This window comes from Mauremys mutica, chromosome 2, assembly GCF_020497125.1.
Source record: "Mauremys mutica isolate MM-2020 ecotype Southern chromosome 2, ASM2049712v1, whole genome shotgun sequence".
Taxonomy (NCBI): Eukaryota; Metazoa; Chordata; order Testudines; family Geoemydidae; genus Mauremys; species Mauremys mutica.
Genome location: NC_059073.1, coordinates 180,269,278 through 180,288,671, shown reverse-complemented (window position 1 = coordinate 180,288,671; position 19,394 = coordinate 180,269,278). Strand labels below are relative to the sequence as shown.

Genomic DNA, 19,394 nt, shown 5'->3' with positions numbered 1-19,394 from the left:
AAGAGATATACCCTACAAAAACCATCCCCCATTCCCAATTAAGCAGGCAGCTTGTCCTCAGAGAAGTCCTATCCTGGCAAGAAGAGAAAGTGGCTAGCCAGACAGAAAACTAAAGAGAGACACCCAGCACAGTTTCACAAGCGTACGGGTAAGTAAAATACGTGATGTGGAGAAAAGGAACTCTGCAAGGAAAGAGTCCTATGCAAAATTCCTCACTTATTCTGGGGAAGAAAGAGGGAGCTCTTCACCTAATCATAGAAGCTTCATTCTTGGAGGCCACTAAAACAATAGAACCTCACCCTGTTATTCAACCTACCTAGACTGGAACCCAGGGCCGTCTCTAGCTATTTTGGTGTCCTATGCAGCCCCCCTGACGGGGGGGGCTGTGTGGGGCCCTGCCCCAGGCCTCCGTGGAGGGGGGACGGGGGGCTGGCCCCAGGCCTCCGTTGAGGACGGGGAGGATGGGGCTGGCCACTTCCTGCAGGAAGTAGAGTGACCCAGCCCCAGCCTGCTCTGTTCCCCGGCTTGGGAGGGGGGAACCGCCCCCCAGCACTCGCCGGCAGTGCGGCTTGGAGCCAGGGGAGCAGAGCAGAGCAGGCTGGGGCCAGGTCACTCTACTTACTGGTGAGTGCAGGCCCGATTGCTGGAGTCCTCAGTGGGGGCAGGGCTGGGGCGGGGCTGGGCTGGAGCAGGGGCAGGAGCCCTGGGGAAGAGCATGCAGCTGCGCATGGCACCAGGAAATTTCTTGGTGCACTATGCAGCTGCGTACTTTGCGTATGGGTAAGGACGGCCCCGCTGGAACCCCTCCTGAGATCTTGTACTTGGGGAAGTAGAAGGAAGAGGCAGGCGAAATCACGTGGGACAGGGTACAATGGTGAATTGCAGAGAACTACAAGCATTACAACTGATTGGTTTTCTCAGCATTTTTTTTTTTAAACTCAGGGTATGTCTACATGGCAACTAGATACCTGTGGTTGGCCCATGCAGACAACTCGGGTTCACAGGGCTTGGGCTGCAGGCTTGTTTCATTGCTGTGTAGATTTCTGGGCTCAGGCTGCAGCCCAGGCTCTAGGATCCTGCGAAGTGGTAGGGTCCTAGAGCTTGGGCTCCAGCCCAAGCCCGGAAGTCTATACAGCAAGGAAACAGCCCCACAGCCTGAGCCCCGTGAAAGCAAGTCAGCTGGCAAGGGCCAGGCGTGTGTGTAGTTGCTGTATAGACATACCCTAAATCAAAACCCACCCAACCCAGGCATTACTTTGATCTAGCCTGAAGTATGCTAGACACTTTACAGAACACAGTAAAGGCAGGAACCCTGCCCCAGAGAGCTTCCATTCCAAATGTACATTTATAACATTAAAAGTTATAACTAGTAAAGAAAAGGTGGAAGCATGGAGGAATAGCAAAGATTATGGTTAACACCATGCAATTGCTTGTTTATCTTTGTCTGCATGTTGCAATGAGCAGGGAATTTGAGGCAGTGCAGAAAGCTGAACAAGGAGATCAGAAGGGTTAGCATAAAGGCTGTAATCCCACAGAGTGAAGGTGGGGACTGGAAGAAGAGGCAAATTGGGACATGAACCACAGCTCCCCGTGTGTGCAGAAAGCATCTAGCACATTTAAACAAAACAACAAGAAGTGAAAGAAGGAGATGGCAAAACAGTGTTTGGGGTAGAACAGTGTTTCCCAAACTTGGGACGCCGCTTGTGTAGGGAAAGCCCCTGGCAGGCTGGGCCGGTTTGTTTACCTGCCGCGTCCACAGGTCCGGCCGATTGCAGCTCCCACTGGCTGCAGTTCACTGCTCCAGTTCAATGGGAGCCGCTGGAAGTGGCGTGGGCCGAGGGACATACTGGCCGCTGCTTCCAGCGGCTCCCATTGGCCTGGAGTGGCGAACCAGGGCCAGTGGGAGCTGCAATCGGCCAGACTTCTGGACACGGCAGGTAAACAAACCGGCCTGGCCTGCCAGGGGCTTTCCCTACACAAGCGGCATCCCAAGTTTGGGAAACACTGGGATAGAAGATAGAAAGGTCAGATTTTTACTAGTTTTTGCTGATAGACTACATATTTCAAAGAGCACAGAGATGAAAAGATGGGAGGTCTGGCCGTGGATGGCGTAGGGTGACCAGATAGCAAGTGTGAAAAATTGAGACCTGGGTGGGTGGGTGGGTGTTAACAATGTCTATATAAGACAAAGCCCCAAATATAGGGACTGTCCCTATAAAAATCTGGTCACCCTAGAATGGCGGAAGGAAGGAAGTAGGCAGCAGGAAGGGGATCGGAGGTGAAAAGTAATGAAAGCAGGGACAAAAGGGCAGGGAAGAGGGGAGAAAGAAGGTCGCCAGAGACAAGAGGGCTGCTGAGATGGAGGAGTAAGAAATCAAACACACAGCTAAAAGGCAGAAGAACACAGTACAGAAATCAAGCAATGCAAGGAAGTGGTAAGTCAGCCTGTTATCTAAATGAGGCAAGTGAATCACAGGAGAACTCAAGGGATGGGAGTGAAGTTGTGTGGTGATGACAGAAGGGAGAAGTCTACAGGCTCTAGAGGTCATGTCTGCTGGTCAGTGGAGTCCCAGCAGCTCTTTTTAAAATCCAACTCCTGTTTTGGTGTCTGGTGGAGAGTGAGGAGATGGGATCCAGGGGACCCCCTCCAGCAGCTGTAGACTCAGGCAGCAGAGCAGGGTACTATAGCAGTTGGAGGGAACGTGGAGTCTCAACTTATGGACAATATATAGGTCCTCATGTAGCCCTTCTACTCATGGATGTTCTGGTGTTAACTTGTGTTTAAGGTTGTAAACAAGTAATCTCGACCAGAGGCATCAAGCATTATACCTAAGGAAGGCCACAGCTGATCTTCAGGTATGAGATATTCACCAGTCACATCTGTGACCAACTGGGAAAATGTCTATTATTTTTATAAATATTATGTATGACTCAGTTTCTCTGCTCAATTTTGTATTGCAGCCTGTCTGAATCAAAGAACGCTCTAAATAGGATATTACAGAACCTAGCAAGACAGGTAAAGCAAAGAGACTCCTTTGAAGCTGGTTAACAATGGCTAGAATATCAAGTGATGGGAGAATTTACCTCCCTGGCTCCATCCAGGCTAGGATATTTTACTTTTACCCGAGTAAAGCCTCAAATCAAAAGGCCCTTACCAGTTAAAAAGGTACCTTTGCCAGATAGGAAGGGGCTTTTGGGATGAGCTCAGAGAGGCTGGCCAGGGATGTGTCAATGAAAAGGCTGACAGACAGAGACAAAAAGATTAGGCAGCAATGCAAGCACTGTAAATTGGTTCTCCAAACTCACAGACAGGGAATATACCAGACATGCCTGAGTTATGGATAGAGATGCTAAGCTTAGGTAAGGGAATATGCATGTAAAAGCCTCTTTGTTATTTTATATCTACTTTTCTAAGCACTGTGCATGCTGTCACATAGGCTCCCAAAGAGAGACCCTAACTAATAGCCTCAGTCTCATATGGATTATTCTTTAGTGGTTTCCTCTCTTTAGTAATTCCCTCCAACCCAGAAGCAAAAGATCCTTCTGTTCAATTAAAACCACAGCGTACACTAGCAGTTCTCTTTTGTTCCTTTTAAGCAGTAGCCTCACCTCAAAAGCTCTGTTTCCTTATGAGGTTTCCCAGCAATTTATTTAACAGTTAACTTAGGGCATCTGAAAAAGGCCATTTTATTGCTTCTCCACAGGTTCAATGCCTCATTATTATTATTACAAGTTAAAGCAAAGGGTTTGTGCATATCTTCACATTATTTTCTCATTTTTAATTTGGCCTTTAATTTTGTTTGGCCAAACATGAAATGGAATCAATTTCAGTTCTTTGAGGTTGCACTGTTACCACCTCACTTAAATGGACAAAAAGTATGAACTGCAACAAATATGCACCCATCCTCTTTTCTTGGAGTGAGGAGGGCTATGAATTTTCATAGGTCATGCTATCAGTAGACCTCTCGAGAAGTTTTAGTCTGTAAAATGCTGCCGCACCTATAAATGTGATAGGAAACCAAAGCTTGTTAGCCTTGACAAGTTACTGTAGCTGTTTTATCCCTTACCTGGTGATTATCATACCACCTCTTCAAAAATTCTTCTAAATCAAATAGTAATAGCAAAAGTAGTACAGCAAACTGGCACTCCCTGTGCAGTATTCAGCTAACACCACAATCATGGGCATACTTTGAACTTAGTTGATGCCAGACTAGTGGACCCAGGAAAAATACTGACAGAAACAGACGAACACAGCCATAAGTAACCCCTAAGGAAATGGCCTCTCTCAAGCATACAGTAACACTTCCCTCCTTTTTCCATTTTGGTCAGACTTCTTGTTTTCTTTACTTCTATGTAAATAATATCTCAGGCAGCCATCATCTTACTTGTAGGTCAATGACGCAGCAGCAGGGCCATGCATAAAATGTTCAATGTCCCCCCAAACCAGTCACTGTTGGTCACGAGTGATTTGTGGTCACCAGTCACAAGTCATTTGTGAAACAGGGTAGTGCGTATCACAGCAAAGTTTTTTGGGAAATCCAGAGCACAAGAAGCTCTAGACATGGATCATTATTTTGATGTTCATGTAAAGAAAGAGGCTTTTTTCTTCACTGAGATTTTAAAACATCTTCAATAGTTTTGCAGTGTAAAAGAAGTTTTTTGTTGCTTATAATGTACACGAAATATACAAGCTAGGCAGACATACTTATATAACTGGATTTTAAAGCACCAGTTTTTTTGCTTTGTGATTTTTTTTCTTATTTGCTGTGGCATGGACTTGAGAGTATTCAAAATGAGATCCTGAAAGTAATCAAGCACGGCAAATGTACTCCTTTGCCATATAATACACATTTATAATGAAATGATACAGTGAAATTCCATTTATAGTGAAATAGAATGAAAGTCCAAAAGTTTAAAAACAATTTCTGACATGGTACTTTTGCAACCAGTCTGATCCCAAAGTTTATTCTGTTGCCAGTTCGGATACACCGTGCTAATGGAAATGCAGGTCATCCTCACAGAAACGGGCAATTGGTGAAAGAGCTCCAACCTCCAGCAGCACACCTTGCTAACTACTGACTGATGTTAATGTGTAAGAAATAAGAAAAGGGATTTCCAGATGTCAAAAAGAGAACAGTGGGAGTACATCTGAAATACCTAGGTGTGGTCTTTAGAAATGTGTACATGCTTTTAAAATAATGAGTAATATTCATGCTCAGCCTGGAGTTGCAAAGCACTAGAAACTTAATCTGGTCCCCCTGCCTAATTGCTATGTTCTAAATTCTACTCAAGTTTGAGTTAATTTTTTTTAATTTCATTTTTATTAAATTACTAAAGATTTTGAGGGGGTGGGGGGCAAGGGAAAAGGTTTCCAAGTCCAACTGAAACAAATCTGGGTATACATTACAACAAAATACAACAAATATGCAACTTACCCAGTACCAAAATATGCAGCAGCACTGACAATAATGATCAACAAATCCCAAAGGTTTGTAATGATATAACAGGATGCTTTGATATCCTTTTGAGAATCTAGACCTTTGTGGATTGCAAACATTAGAAATGCAGCAAGTAGTTGAACTCATGTCACACGTCTTCTTTAACAACGAAAAAATGAAAGGAAAACAATCCTTCTCCGCTTTCATGAAGTCTCTGACTTTTGACTAGATTCATGCAAGATTTCAGCCCTCAATTATGTCAGATTAAAGGCTTTTCAAAGCACCAAGAGCACTTTCAACTAAGATGAATAATAATTCCTGTCTTTCTCTGCTCCGTTTTAAAACAGAAACTCACATTCTGAGCTTTTGAGTTGAAGAAAGAGGAAACCACAAGGAGGAAGTGCAAACGGTTGGTGAGGATGGTCACATCTGAGTAAAAGGTTAGCATTTGCAGGAGAAAAAAAAAATAAGATTCCATCTCTAATACTGGACTGCACACACATTGCTTTAGTTTCTTTTCCCACACACACAGCAAAATCAACGAGAGAGTCACACATTTCGTTGCTTCTGTAGCTGAGTGCTTTATACACACCAGGGACAACTTGCATCCTTACATTCCACTTTACAAGATTCCTGGGAGCCACCTTCCTCTCTGTATTTCAGCAACTCCTGAAACCTCCCCTCTAAATCCTCTTCTCACACCAGGGGCTCTGTGTGCCTCTCATTCCTCTTACCATACCAGGAATCCCCACTGTCTCCCCATCTAGAGGTTCTATTTACTCCTTTTCCCATGCATTGCTAGGTGCTCTGTGCCCACCTGCCCATACTAGGGACTCCATTCTCCCTCCCTGTCAGGCATCGTGCACACCCTATTCCCCACTATGCCTCCCTTCTCCTCCCAATCCCCATTCTTATTTCCTTCCTTTTTGTCATTCAGGGTGTCAACATGTTAAACTCTGTTGGGCCAAGCCAGTGGGATATTATTACACTGGAAAGTGTCAATGGCTGCCGTCCACTGGTTCTTGGAGCTACAAAATTTACAGAAGTGGCTGAAGCTGCTGGCCCTGCTCAACAGATGGGGGCGGGGGCTGTGTCTCCCTCATTTTCCTCTTCTGGTTTTCCAATTTCCCCCAAAATCAACAGGATTCTGCCTGCTGATGCCTAGAACGTTTGCTAAAGTTTTGGCTTTGATGGGATGCGATGTTCAAAAAAAGTAGCACATTGCATCCACACAGAGAAATATTACTGAGCTGAGCATAGGGTCTTGCAAGCTTCGCCAGTGAGTCTTGTGAGAAAGAATTTGAAGTGCTTATAACGCAAGTTTTACCCAATATGGATTTATTTTAATTGATTTTTTTTTTAAAGTCAGAGAATATGGAGAATTTAGATTCCTCCCACTCCCAACACCATCCTCTTCTTGGTTTCAGGCAACAGCCCCAATACTTACTGATGAGTTAACCCTTTCAACTCCCTCAGGGCTGCAGAAGTGGCAACTACTATAGGCTCCAACACCTATCACAACCTACTACAACTGTCATGCAGGCTTAATGGTGGAACTGGGACAGACAGGGAAGATATAGGGAAAGGGCAGTTCTGAAGGAATCTGCACGTAAGGACCATGTTCCCTGGATTCTGCAAAGCTCTGCTCTAAACGGGGCTCACTGCACCACAGGCTACTTAGGCGTTTCTGCCACTATGCAAAACCATCAGAGCCATTCTCCACATCCACAGAACAATCGTGAAATGTTGCAGATGCCGCTGAAGTAGCAACAGCAGCCATGGAATAGCTACACTGCCCCCAATTACACAATGTATCACACCTCTGTAAGACCCCCTTGTACCAAGTTTGTCTAGTAGGGCTTTGCATCAGGGGATGGGAAGAGGGTTATAGGAGAAGGATCTGCCTTTATGCCTCCATATTACAGGATATACCCATAGGCAGCGAGTTGTATAGGCTCATGATGCCCGGGCTCCAGCAATATTCAGGGCCTGGGGGCTCGGCTCCACCAATGTTTGGGGCTTGGTCTCTCCCCTAGTTCTGCCTGCCGCCCCCACACACCTCCCCCGAGTGTCCCTCAGCCCCCACTTACTGCCCCCGCTCGCCTTCCCAGGTCCCTGGAGCAGAGTGGTCCCCGGAGCAGAGCGCCCCCATCTCTCCCCTGCAGCTCCATACTGACTCCCTGCATCAACTGCTGCCACAGGGTCCTAGTGCCCCCAACCACTACTGCCAGGACGGACTGACCCTGAGCCTGCCCTTCCCCCTCAGACCCTTTCATTTTCCAATGGGACCCTCCACCAGCAAAGGGCGCCCCCTTCAGCCCCCAGTCTCCGCTCCTGCCCCATGCAGGACAAGGGGCAGCCCCACCCCTAGTGAGGCTACAGTGAGGGGCAGCAGCAGGGGAGGAGGCACACATGTGATGGCAGCCCCCACCCCGGCGCCCACCGCAGGGGAGACAAGGGGGCTTCCTGTATCTGAGAGGGGCCCTAGGAGCACATGCAGATGTGGGGGCAGGAACGGGGGAGAGGGACACCCTGACAACAGCACCCCTCTCCCCCCCCATCCCCCACACATAGGGTGCAGACAGCAAGTGTGAAAAATCAGGACCGGGGTGGGGGGTAAGAGGAGCCTATATATGAAAAAGGCCCAAAAATCAGGACTGTCCCTATAAAATTGGGATATCTGGTCACCCTACCTGCACAGCAAGGAGGTGGCTCCTGGAGCAGCTCCAAGGCAGAGGGCAAGAATAGCACAGGGCAGTGTGTGGGAAGGACACCTGAACTGCCCAGCAATTGATAGCCTGCTGGGCGGCAGCCTCACAGGGAATTTAGGGGAGCTGATAGGGGGGGCTGTTGGCCCACCCTGGTTCCAAGCCCCCACCAGCTAGCTCCAACGGGCTGCTCAATCTGCAAGCTGTGGACAAAGCAGGTGGCTGCCAAACAACACTATAAGGGAACATTGGGCAACTTTAAACGAGCATGTTCTCTAATTCAGAGGTTCTCAAACTGTGGCCCACAGACCACCAGTGGTCCACAAACTCCATTCAGGTGGTCCGTGGATAGTTCCCTCTAAGGTGCACTCCGGGGCGGCCACACATGAGAGAATGAAGGGCCACCCACCTAATTAGTGGAGCCACGCAGGTGTGGCTCTTCTATTTAGGTGCCTGGACCCTGGAGAAGATGCACATGTAAGGTGAGGTGGTGGCCTTGGGGGGAATAGGTAGGAGGGGGCAGTGGTGTGAGAAGAGGGGGTGGGGAGAATTTGGGACGTGCAGGGCTACGGCGGCCAGAGAAAGAGGCTCAGGGCTGCGGCCGCTGGGGAGAGACCCCCTTCCTTCCCAGTTTCAGCTCTGTGGCTGCTGTGGCAGGGGAGAGACCCCCCTCCTTTCCAGCCAGAGCTCAGGGGCTGCTGCGGTGGGGAGAGAGGGAAAGAACCCTCCTTCTTCCCAGTCCCAGCTTGGGGGCTGCTGCGGCAGGGGAGAGAGGGCACATCCATTGCATCAGAAAGGTTAAGACAACTGATATTAAAATATGATCTGTGTGCTTTTATGTGTAGAAAAAAAAGTTTATTATTATTTAGGGTTTTTTTTTATATAGCACTTTTATCCAAAGCACTTTACAATAGTTAGCTAACGGTACATACAACATCTGAAAAGATCATTAAGCAGTCCGCCAAGACCCTCAGCAATTTTCAAGTGGTCCGCAGAAAACAAAGTTTGAGAGCCACTGCTCTAATTGATCAGCAATGTAACAACAAAACAACGTTAACCGGGACGACTTTAAGTGAGGAGTTACTGCATATTGGCTTACAAGGCGGGGGAGAGGCAGGATTTGGACCTGTTCTGGGCACCACCAAAAATTATACGAACCTGCCACTCCTGGATATACCTCTTAAAGGGTTCATTTATACCTAATGAAATTAGCAACAAGCAAGCAGCTGTTTATCAGCTACAACACTGCTCTCAAGGCAGTGGGTTTTATTCTACATGTAGTCCCTTACAGTTGATATGAGTTAAAGAGAAATTAAAAACATTATATGCCTAGCATTCTGATCTTTTACTGGACCATACCGCTTTTTATAATTGTATCTAGTACAGCTCCAACACAATAAATCTCCTCACTTAGTACAGAATTTGGCAGTTAAGTAGCACCTGTCTCCAAGACTAGTTAAAACAGACTAGAAGACTTAAATTTTACATCAGTTCAAGGCACATTATTTTAATTCTTTAATGCCTTGGAATACATTTGTCACAGTTCTTTAATTTTCAAAAGGAAATCATTTAGATCAAGTGTAGCTATCTTAAAGTTAATGCAAATAAATGATTTGACCTACCTCATCTCTTTTGGTGGGTAATGCAAAGAAAACAAAGTTTATATTTTAGGCATTATATTTAACTGTTCTTACTTCATTGTCAGTGGAAGGGGGGCAGAAACACCTTGCCAATTCCCTAGAATGCAATGCAGAACACTGGGAAGAAGCCTTGCTTTCTTCTGTAAACCACTGTTGCACTATATTTCGCCTAAGGATAAATTATGCATATTATTTATTGGTATGTTTCCAAGCACTAGTCTCTACCAAAATTAGAGTTAACATAACTGTAAATTACAAACTAATTAAGTTGTATATCAAACTTGATCAATTTTAAATCAATCTATCAATCAATCAATCAGCTGCCAGTATCTCCAAATTCTCAGCAACCCCCCAAGTAAGTTTCAAACAGCTCACCTGTAACCTAGTAACAGGCTGTATTCACAGCAAAGGAGTATTTACACTGCTAAAAATCCACACTGGAACTTCTCCCATTTTTTAAACCTCAGCCTCATGCACTACCAAAAAAAAAATAAATAAATCACATGACAGGGCAAGAAATATAACCACCTTTATGAAGTCCTTATATTTTAGAACTTTAAAAATCTTTTACAACAATTTAGCAAGTATGAAGCAACTCTTTAAAAGTGTGACCAAGATTTTCAGAAGTGACTAGTGATTTTGGGGGTCTCGATTTTTGGGTGTCTAAGTGGAGATCCCTTTAAAGGGACTTGATATTCAAAGTGTAGATGTTCAGCAGTTTCTCAAAATCAGGCCCCTTTAAGGAGTCTCCAGTTGGACACTCCAGAATCACTAGTTACTCTCTGCATACGCAGGGGTCTGCCTGCATGGATCCATGTGCAGGATCAGGGCCCTGGTTAAAATTATGAATGAGGATATGGAGGGTGGAACTGAGATTAATCTGAATTTATACATTAAACCAATTGGATACAGACAGGATGCTATAGAGAAACAAAAAAACTATATTTAGTAGGCATGAGTTTATTTTAAGTCTTTGTGACCATCTTCAATTATGGTAACTGCTCAGCCACCAACTTAACATTGCTCAGACAGGAAATGTTGGGAAAGTGTTTGCTGCCAGACCACAAAGTAGTTGTGCAGTCATAACTTCAACTAGCCACACTAAACTATGATTAGAACCAGGCTCCTCATCCTTCTAATTCAAACTCACTTCTATACTCACTTCTTCCACATTACCCTCCACTGTTAACTTTGTACTACCTAGGGTTTCCACCTTTCTAATTGCGGATAACTGGCCCCCCCGCCCACATTATGTACTCTTCCCTCCTCCCACCCCCCTCACTTGCTGGGTCCTCTCAAGAAGCCTACCTGCAGATAGGAGGCAGCTCTGGCTGAGCAAAGGCTGGTGTGGGTTAATGATTGGATGCCTTGCCCTGCCCTCGGTAACCGGACTTTTGGTTCGGGTGCCATTTAGGATTGCCAGGTCCCCTTTTTTACTGGACTTTTTGGTCAAAAAGCAGGCAACTGGCAACCCTAAATGATACCCGGACACAGAAGCCAAAAAATTGACTGTCTGGATAAAACCCAGATGGTTGGCAATCCTAATACTACCCCTAGGATTTAGATGAATGTTTATGGGGAATAAGTTATAATATTGCTTTACCAACAAGCAAACACTAAACAAAAGATTTGAGACTAATTAAAACCATCATGATCCTGCACACAGGAAAGCCTACTACAGTGTTTCAATGCTTAATTAATGCTCAAGATATTTTCAAGAGAAAGTGGGTGAGTTAATATCTTTTATTGGACCAAGTTCTGTTGGAGAGAGAGGCAAGCTTAGACAGAGCTCTTCTTCAGGTCTAGGAAATGTACTCAGTCTCATAGTTAAATACAAGGTGGAACAGATTGTTTAGCATAAGTAGTTAACACATATTTCAAAGAGGACCATTCAAGGTCAAGTGGCCAGTTAACACCCCTCCAGCCATACGGGGGGAAAGTGGTGATGGTGGAGGCTGTGGGGGATAGTGGGTTATAGATTGCTGTAATAAGCCATAAAAAGCAATAAAAATATTACCTCACCCATCTTGTCTCTCTAATATCCTGGGGCCAACAAAGCTACAACAATATTGCATATAAGATATTTTATTTAGGTAAGGCAGGTCCAACCATTTCTCGTAAGAAGCCAGACAACTAGAAGGCAAGGTTCCTAGCCAGGCTGGACTGCAGTTCCAATGAAAAGACTTGACCTTCAGTCTGTGTCTGCAGGACTAGGACTGGTAAAGAGAAAGTAACATTTACCTTCTGCGCAAATTAGATCTAGAACTTACTGAGACAATATTAAGGAAACTCAAGGCTGCCATTTTTACAGAGTTACTTTTCAGAGTGGTACCACAAGTGTGATCTATTTAAGGTACCACAAGTGCGATCTATTTCGGAACAGCATCAGTTTTCTAACCCCCTTGAAATCTTTCATTAAATGTTGCTAGTGTCCACATTGCGTATTTGCTTCTCTAGTGATCTCAGCTAGAATGTCTGAGCTCCTCTTTTTCAGCAGAATTGTCGTTCAGCACAACGCTAGTAGAATAACTCTTGATAAGGCAGGTGGTGCAAGTACAGCTTTACAATTCATTATGATGAGAGTTTAATCCAAACTAAATTCTGCAAGGGGCATATTGTGAAACTGAAAACATGTACAGTAACTCCTCACTTAACGTTGTCCCAGTTAATGTTGTTATGTTGCTGATCAATTAGAGAACATTCTCGTTTAAAGTTGTGCAATGCTCCCTTATAATGTTGTTTGACAGCTGCCTTCTTTGTCCCCACTGCTTGCAGAAAGAGTAGCCCATTGGAGCTAGCTGGTGGGGGCTTGGAACCAGGGTGGACCTGCAGCCCCCTCATCTGCTCCCCTAAGTTCCCTGTGTGGCAGCTGCCCAGCAGGCTATCAATTGCTGGGCAGTTCAGCTGTCCCTCTCCCCACTGCCGTGTGCTGCTCCTGCCCTCTGCCTTAGAGCTGTTCCCGGGAGCCTCCTGCTTGCTGTGCAGGAGGTGAGGGGGAAGAGGGGTGCTGATGTCAGGGTGTCCCCCTTCCCCCACTCCTGTACCCCATCTCCACAGAGCAGGGGGGAGGGAGAGGGACAGGACTGGGCTCAGGATGGAGGGAGCTTGCTGGCAGCAGCTGCTGTCTCAACTTGCTGACACGGTTTGTGTGTCTGTCCCCCACACACACACATGCAGCCCCCCCTCCAGCACTTCGGAAATTGGAAGGAGCGGTGTGCTACAGTGGGATAGCATGGGTTCATCACCACATTCAGTTTCCACAGGGAATGTTTACATCCACTGCCATGCTGTGTCTCCTCCCTCCATTTGTGCTGCCCTGTGGAGTGTGAGGGTACATTAACAACAATGTGTTAACCCTTGAGGGCTCAGACGAGTGCTAGTTCATCATTTAGCCAGTAAGGCATCCCCTGGGAAATATCCCACTCTCCTCCACCCCCTGGACTTCACCACCTCAACCAAGCTTCACAATCATCACTGCTGTGTACAGTATTAAATTATTTGCTTAAAACTTATACTGTGAATATGTGTCTGTATATATAGTCTTCTGTCTGGCAAAAAAAATTCCCTGGAACCTAAACTCCCCCCTCCCCCCCATTTACATTAATTCTTATGGGGAAATTGGATTTTTTTTTTTATTCACTTAACATCATTTCACTTAAAGTAGCATTTTTCAGGAACATAACTACAACATTAAGCAAGGAGTTACTGTACCATTTTTCTACTAAGTTTTAACATAAGGCTAAAGTGTCACAGCAAATTAAACAGCATTCAACCTCTAGACCATAATTTCAAAAAATATTTCCTAAAATAGGCGTACATTGTATGTCTAAGTTTGGAAGACTTTCTGCAGCAGTCTAAGTGTTCAGAGATGTTTCTCTAGATGTCTCAAACTGTTTCTTTCTTTATGGATCTATGCCAGTGCAGAAATTTTATGGTGGAGCTCTGTCTTGCCAGGCCCCTTCCATCTCCAGTATGGCATCTTCACAAGTGGGTGTGTGCACTCAGAGGCACAGGGCCCAGCTCCACTGAACTTGGGCCAGCTGAGAGTTCCCCTCCAATAGGAATTTTTTGCTGAATATGTGCAGCTGGGTTACAGTCCCTCCGTACTATCCACTTTGTGAATTCGGCCCAATATCTTTTCCATTGGTACCCAAAATCAGAACTGAAGTTGTATTTAAAATTCAAAAAGTGATCCCTCTGCGCCCTCCCCTCCCCCCCAAAAAAGCAGGCTCACTTCCCTTGCTCATCCAGCATTCGACATTTCTTAACCTAAACTAAGAGTCTGTCTACACTTGCCGGTAGCTCGGCACTGCTGCAATGGATGTAGTGCGTGTCCATTTAGCAGGTCTGGTGAAGACACGCTAAATCGATGGGAGAGCACTCTCCCATCAATTTGTGTACTCCACCTCCTGGAGAAGACGCTCTCCCATCAACACAGCGCAGAGTAGCAACCGCGGTAAGTTTATATAACTACATCAACTTCAGTTACTGAAGTTGCATAAGTTAAATTGATTTGCCATGGTAGCGTATACCAGCCCTAAGAACTGCTATTCTAGAAAGCAGATTGACAAAAACAACAACAACAAAAAGATGTGCACACAGATCATTGTAAGTAACAGATTTAATTTGCCTAATTTCTTGGTGGCAGAGAGAAGACTATATCTCCCCCTGCCTTCTAGTGTATCGGCACCAAAACTAAAAAACTTTCAGGACTGGGGGGGAAAGAAGACAGGTGAGCAAGGGGAACTGTCTAATGATTCCAAATAAAGCTTTTAAACCTAATTGCTAGCAATAATTTATATCTCTTTTCTGAAAAGAATGATACAGACATTTACATGTCCATCAACACACCGAACTTCAGTGAGTAACTGCACAAAAATTCCTGGTAACTGCACAAAAATCAAGTGATCTAGAAGTTACTATGGAAGTTATTATGAAACTATGACAAAGTATTAATTGTTCACATTTGCTATCACCAATACTTATAGTTATCTGTTAAGTTATTACCCTTAATTTTACAAGAACTATCTCTCATGTTTTCTTCCGAGTTAAAAAAAACAAGCAATGAGAGAAAGCAGCTTCTTTTCTAGAAGAAAAAAAAATCTAGCATCCAAGGTTACTAAAAAAAGACTAAATGCAAACTTTGAATTATAACCTGTGCTGGTAGGATACTGTAAATTCTTCAGGAAGTAAATGGACATCACTGCAGATAGAGCTTTACAAACAGATCACATAGTTTTGCCAGCTCACTAAAGCTTACACACCAGTTCTACAACTTCATGAGAGTGCAATAGGTGTTTGCCAGGTATGGGGTGTGGGTAATTAACAAAGCTACATAAAAGGAATAAAAGTAAGTCTGCTATCCTACTCCAACTGAGAGAGTTTAGAGAGAATCTCTGAGAGTAGTCATCCTCCACTGAACAGCCAAACAAGTCTCCACCAGTGAAAAAGAAAGAAAGTATCACTAAGTGTTTTACATAGAAAATAAAGGGTAGTGGAAAGAGAGATGGTGGCAGATGGAATGAAAAAAAAATAATTGTTTTTCAAAAACCACAGCACATTTGCAATGAAGTCGAGATACAAAACTTCTAAAAGACAATGTATACATAACCTAATTCAAAATAAAGGTAGTTATGAGCTGATTAACAAAGTACTCCCCTTAATTTTCGTGAAAGTACTTGGGTGAACTTTGAACTGTAGAGTATCTACATCAGGGATCAGCAACCTTTGACACGTGGCCCACCAGGGTAAGCACCCTGGCGGGCCGAGCCGGTTTGTTTACCTGCTGCGTCTGCAGGTTCAGCCGATCGTGGCTCCCACTGGACACAGTTTGCCACTCCAGGCCAATGGGGGCTGTGGGAAGTGGCGGCCAGCACATCCCTCGGCCTCAGGGTGCCTACCCTGGCGAGCTGCGTGCCAAAGGTTGCTGATCCCCGATCTACATTTAGGTGACTTGCTTATTCAGTATTAATAAGCAGCATCTGAAGAAAAATACGCTAGGGATCTGCTGTGTGCATTAGCCATCAAAAGTTCTATAAGAATTAGATTTGATCTCATGAAACTTGAGGGGTTGAGGACTGCCATAAAAAAAAAAAAGCTGTGTCCAACAACATTACAGGACTATATTAACTGAATTTAAACACAACCTAAGTGCGTCCAATCAAGCTTACCAAGATACATCATCTTCCTCAAAATGTTGCCTTTGTACAGTTAAAAAAAAAAAAGTTAGCTTGTCTAACAATCAGAACAAGTGTGAAAGAGAAATGGCACCCCAAATTTTTTCTTTAAGTCATGCTCTGAATGTATAGTTTCTGGATCATAATTTTTAAAAACAAATTTATTTGTGTTGCTACCCCCACACCCGCCACACACACACACACAATTACATACCAATATTTTGACTGGGTAAAAGAAACAAAAACATGCCCTGTCCTCTGGTTCAAGCCTTTACAGGCATAAATACTGAAGACTGAGAGGAAGGATGGTCTGCTGGTTAAAGCATTGGACTGCGACCCACACTACTGTTAAGTGACTTCCGGTGCGATCCTGGGCAAGTCATGAGCAGTGTACAGTCATGGTATGCTGTTGATCTGCACAGGGATTCTTTATGATAACCAGAATAAATTATTATATGAAAAAAATATTTTGTTCTTTAGCAAGTCAAAACAACAGCAGATATATATAATAGTTTATGGTCATGTCTTTCACTGTGCCTGTGACTGGCAGATCAGTGGCAACAAGCTATAGTGAAAGTTGCCTACATAGTTTTATAATGGATCCAGTTTACTGGCTGTCAGTCCTTAGAGAATGAACTTGAAAGCCTTCCTGTTTGTTGCTTAGAATGCTGGATTGATGCTATTAAATACGATATTACTGCTATTAATATGTAACTGTGCTCTTGTTGCTAGTAAGTATTAATCTCTGAAAATTCCTCAGTTACTAAAGAACTGCTTCAAATAAATTTCTCATTGGCATATCATTCTTTGAGATAGTAGAGATTTTTTTTTAAAGTGAGACATCTTGACCCACACTGCTCAGATTAAAAAGCAAACATAAAGAAGAATGATTAATTTTATTCCCAAAGTCTATTGTATTAATTAGGGCTAGTAGTAGCAATATTATATTGTTAATTATCTCTGTTGTTATGTCTCTACAAGTACTTTTAGTATTTTGAGAACTTTTGGAAAAAAACTAGAACTTTCATGCATGTACAGCAGTTCAGACTGTTGCTCCTCCTCTTTAGCTCAAATTTAATTTTGTATGTACTGGGCAACATACATTTCAGCCAGCCCCAAAGGAGCTGGATTTCACTGTCCAACATATGCTGGTCGTGTCAAAATAAAAAAGTACCAACACTGTCTTTAAAAACAAAAACAAAACACTGATCTTAACTATGGATATTTCTCCCCTAAAAAAACCAGACAAAAAACATCTCAAATTGGTTAGGGGAGCAGTATAGAAAAACAGCCAGAACCATTTTAGTAACAAGTTTTGTTAAAGTTTTTTCAGGAAGTTTAACTGAAATAGTTAAAAGAGCACCTCTTGCCCATACTGTCGCTCCAACCAATTTTAAAACTGGACCAAATTTTTGGGAAGATTATTCTAGTGCGGTACAGACATGGCCTCATGAGATGTGTTTTATGAATGCACCCATGTGCAAACATTTGGATACAAACTTGAGATTCTGTGATCTGCTTCTCAATTCTCCACAGTATGTTTAAATTCAAATACATTTTACCTGTAAACACAGACACATATTCTTGTCAAAGTTTGGAGACATTTTATAATAGTTGAGCAGAGAAGCATCATGGCAAATTAGAAACATCACTCAAATATATCAATTGCTGGGTAGTTTAAGTATAGTGTCTCAGCAAAAACACAGAATACCATAATCTGAGTCAGATTAAGCAGCCTCTCTCAGAGCTTTTAGAAGTTTCACTTAATGAAAATAAAGTTTCCTCTTACTCTAACACACAAGCCTATTTCCTCTAGAGAAATAAGATTTTCCATCAGGTCAAGATTACAAGGTTGTCAAACTGAGTGGTTTCAGTTTAATCATGAGAGCAGATTTTTCCCCACAGTAATTCTGTGTTACAGTCTAATTAGCCCAACACTGGAATAGTTGACAGAACTGCTGGAAAGAAGAGGGCAATTTGCATCAATGTTATTAGTTCCTCACTTTCACATCTAAAGACTTTAACCCAGACGTGTAAGATATAATGGCCATGAACAGTAGGCAATGGAAATTAAACCTAACCCCTCCTGCATGACAATTGAGCCACGAACTGAACTGTTTCCACAGGAAAACAAAAAGACAGAGCTAGATTGGAAATGCCTCCAAAAGTTGACTGAAGGAAGGTCATGAGAAATGTTTCAAGAACTGCATGGAGAAATTGGCCTTTAATGAGAGGATTGCAAAGAACAGTTGTGTATCAGTTCAGATTTTCTCATTAATAAATTGTTCTTAGGGACATTTGCTAGTCTCATGCAGAAAGTCCATTATCACTCCTTTCAGCACTAACATAGTTTGTTCATATTTAAGTAAAAACAAAACAAAAAATATCCCAATGCAAACAGCGGCAGCAAGCATATTTCTATCAGTCCATTCCCCACTAGACAGCACCTGTGCAGCCAGCTCCTGAACTACAGCCCTTTCCTGCCATCTCTTAGTGTTTACAGAATTAGGCCCAACTCCTGGAAGAAAAAGGAGGCAAACTCTGAACAGGGCTGCCCCACGATCTCCTACAAGCCCGCAGAGTTGTTCCAAGTTGCAGTGCCAGCCAGTGGGGACCACAATTGACTTTCCTGGCCCCACAATTATTGCAAAGGCAAATTCTCCTCTACCTGCGAAAGCCCCAACCGGAAGCAGAGCCTTGGATGGCTCCAAAGCTGGGCTCGCTCACCCCCAGAAGTGAGGCCAATAAAAGCTCTGACCTCATCCCCCCCCCCTTGTCTCCCTGAAGCCCCGAGCCCAGCAGCAGCAGCAGCAGCCGCCCCCCTCCCCCAGACACACACCCCGCAGCTGGGCTGACCAGGCCAGCCCCGGGCGAGGCTCTGCCCTCACACACGCCGCTTCCCCCGGGGGCTCTGCGACGGCCCGCCCGCGCAGCCCCCTCACAGCTCCCGGGAGAGCTGCTGGCGCCCTGCCCCCGCGCCTGCCGCATCCCCGCCTCCCGCCCAGGCGGGTCCCACCTGCCGGAGACACACCGCGCAGGCCGGGGGGGCCATGCCCGCTGCCGCCCGCCTCAGGGGAGCCGCTCCCGCTGCAGAGCCATGGCCGGAGCCAGGGGCCGGGGCAAGTCTGGTTAGTTCCCCTTAAGGCAGCAGCTGCCTTTGCCGCTATGGAAACCGCTTCAACTTCTCTGCCCGGCCAGGCCGGAGCGTCTCCTGGGTCCTAAAGCTGCCCCGGTGCGGGGCTGGTGGGGGGGGGGTGACTCCCTCTCCTGGGCAGAGGCAGCTCTTGGGTGCCCGGTAGGGTGGGGTGACCAGACAGCACGTGTGACAAATTGGGACAGGGATGGGGGGTATAAGAAAAAGACCCCAAAATCGGGGCTGTCCCTATAATCTGGTCGCCTCGTGCCGGGTGAGCATGTGCCGCCTATGCGTGC

The 19,394-nt window shown here is 44.9% G+C and overlaps 1 protein-coding gene across 5 annotated transcripts in view; it reads right to left on the bottom strand.

Moving 5' to 3' along the window:
- The window catches only part of LOC123363099 (palmitoyltransferase ZDHHC11-like), a 100,635-nt gene extending 81,535 nt beyond the window's left edge, over nucleotides 1-19,100 (bottom strand). For 2 of the 5 annotated variants that reach the window (XM_045003847.1, XM_045003850.1), the window contains exon 1: nucleotides 18,994-19,100. In XM_045003847.1, the coding sequence (XP_044859782.1) occupies nucleotides 18,994-19,014 (21 nt within the window). In that variant the 5' untranslated portion in view covers nucleotides 19,015-19,100. Of the gene's footprint in view, nucleotides 1-316; nucleotides 336-18,978 lie in introns of those variants that run through there. The other 3 variants (XM_045003845.1, XM_045003849.1, XM_045003848.1) reach the window with 2 other exon arrangements.
- Between the last annotated feature and the right edge of the window lie 294 nt (nucleotides 19,101-19,394).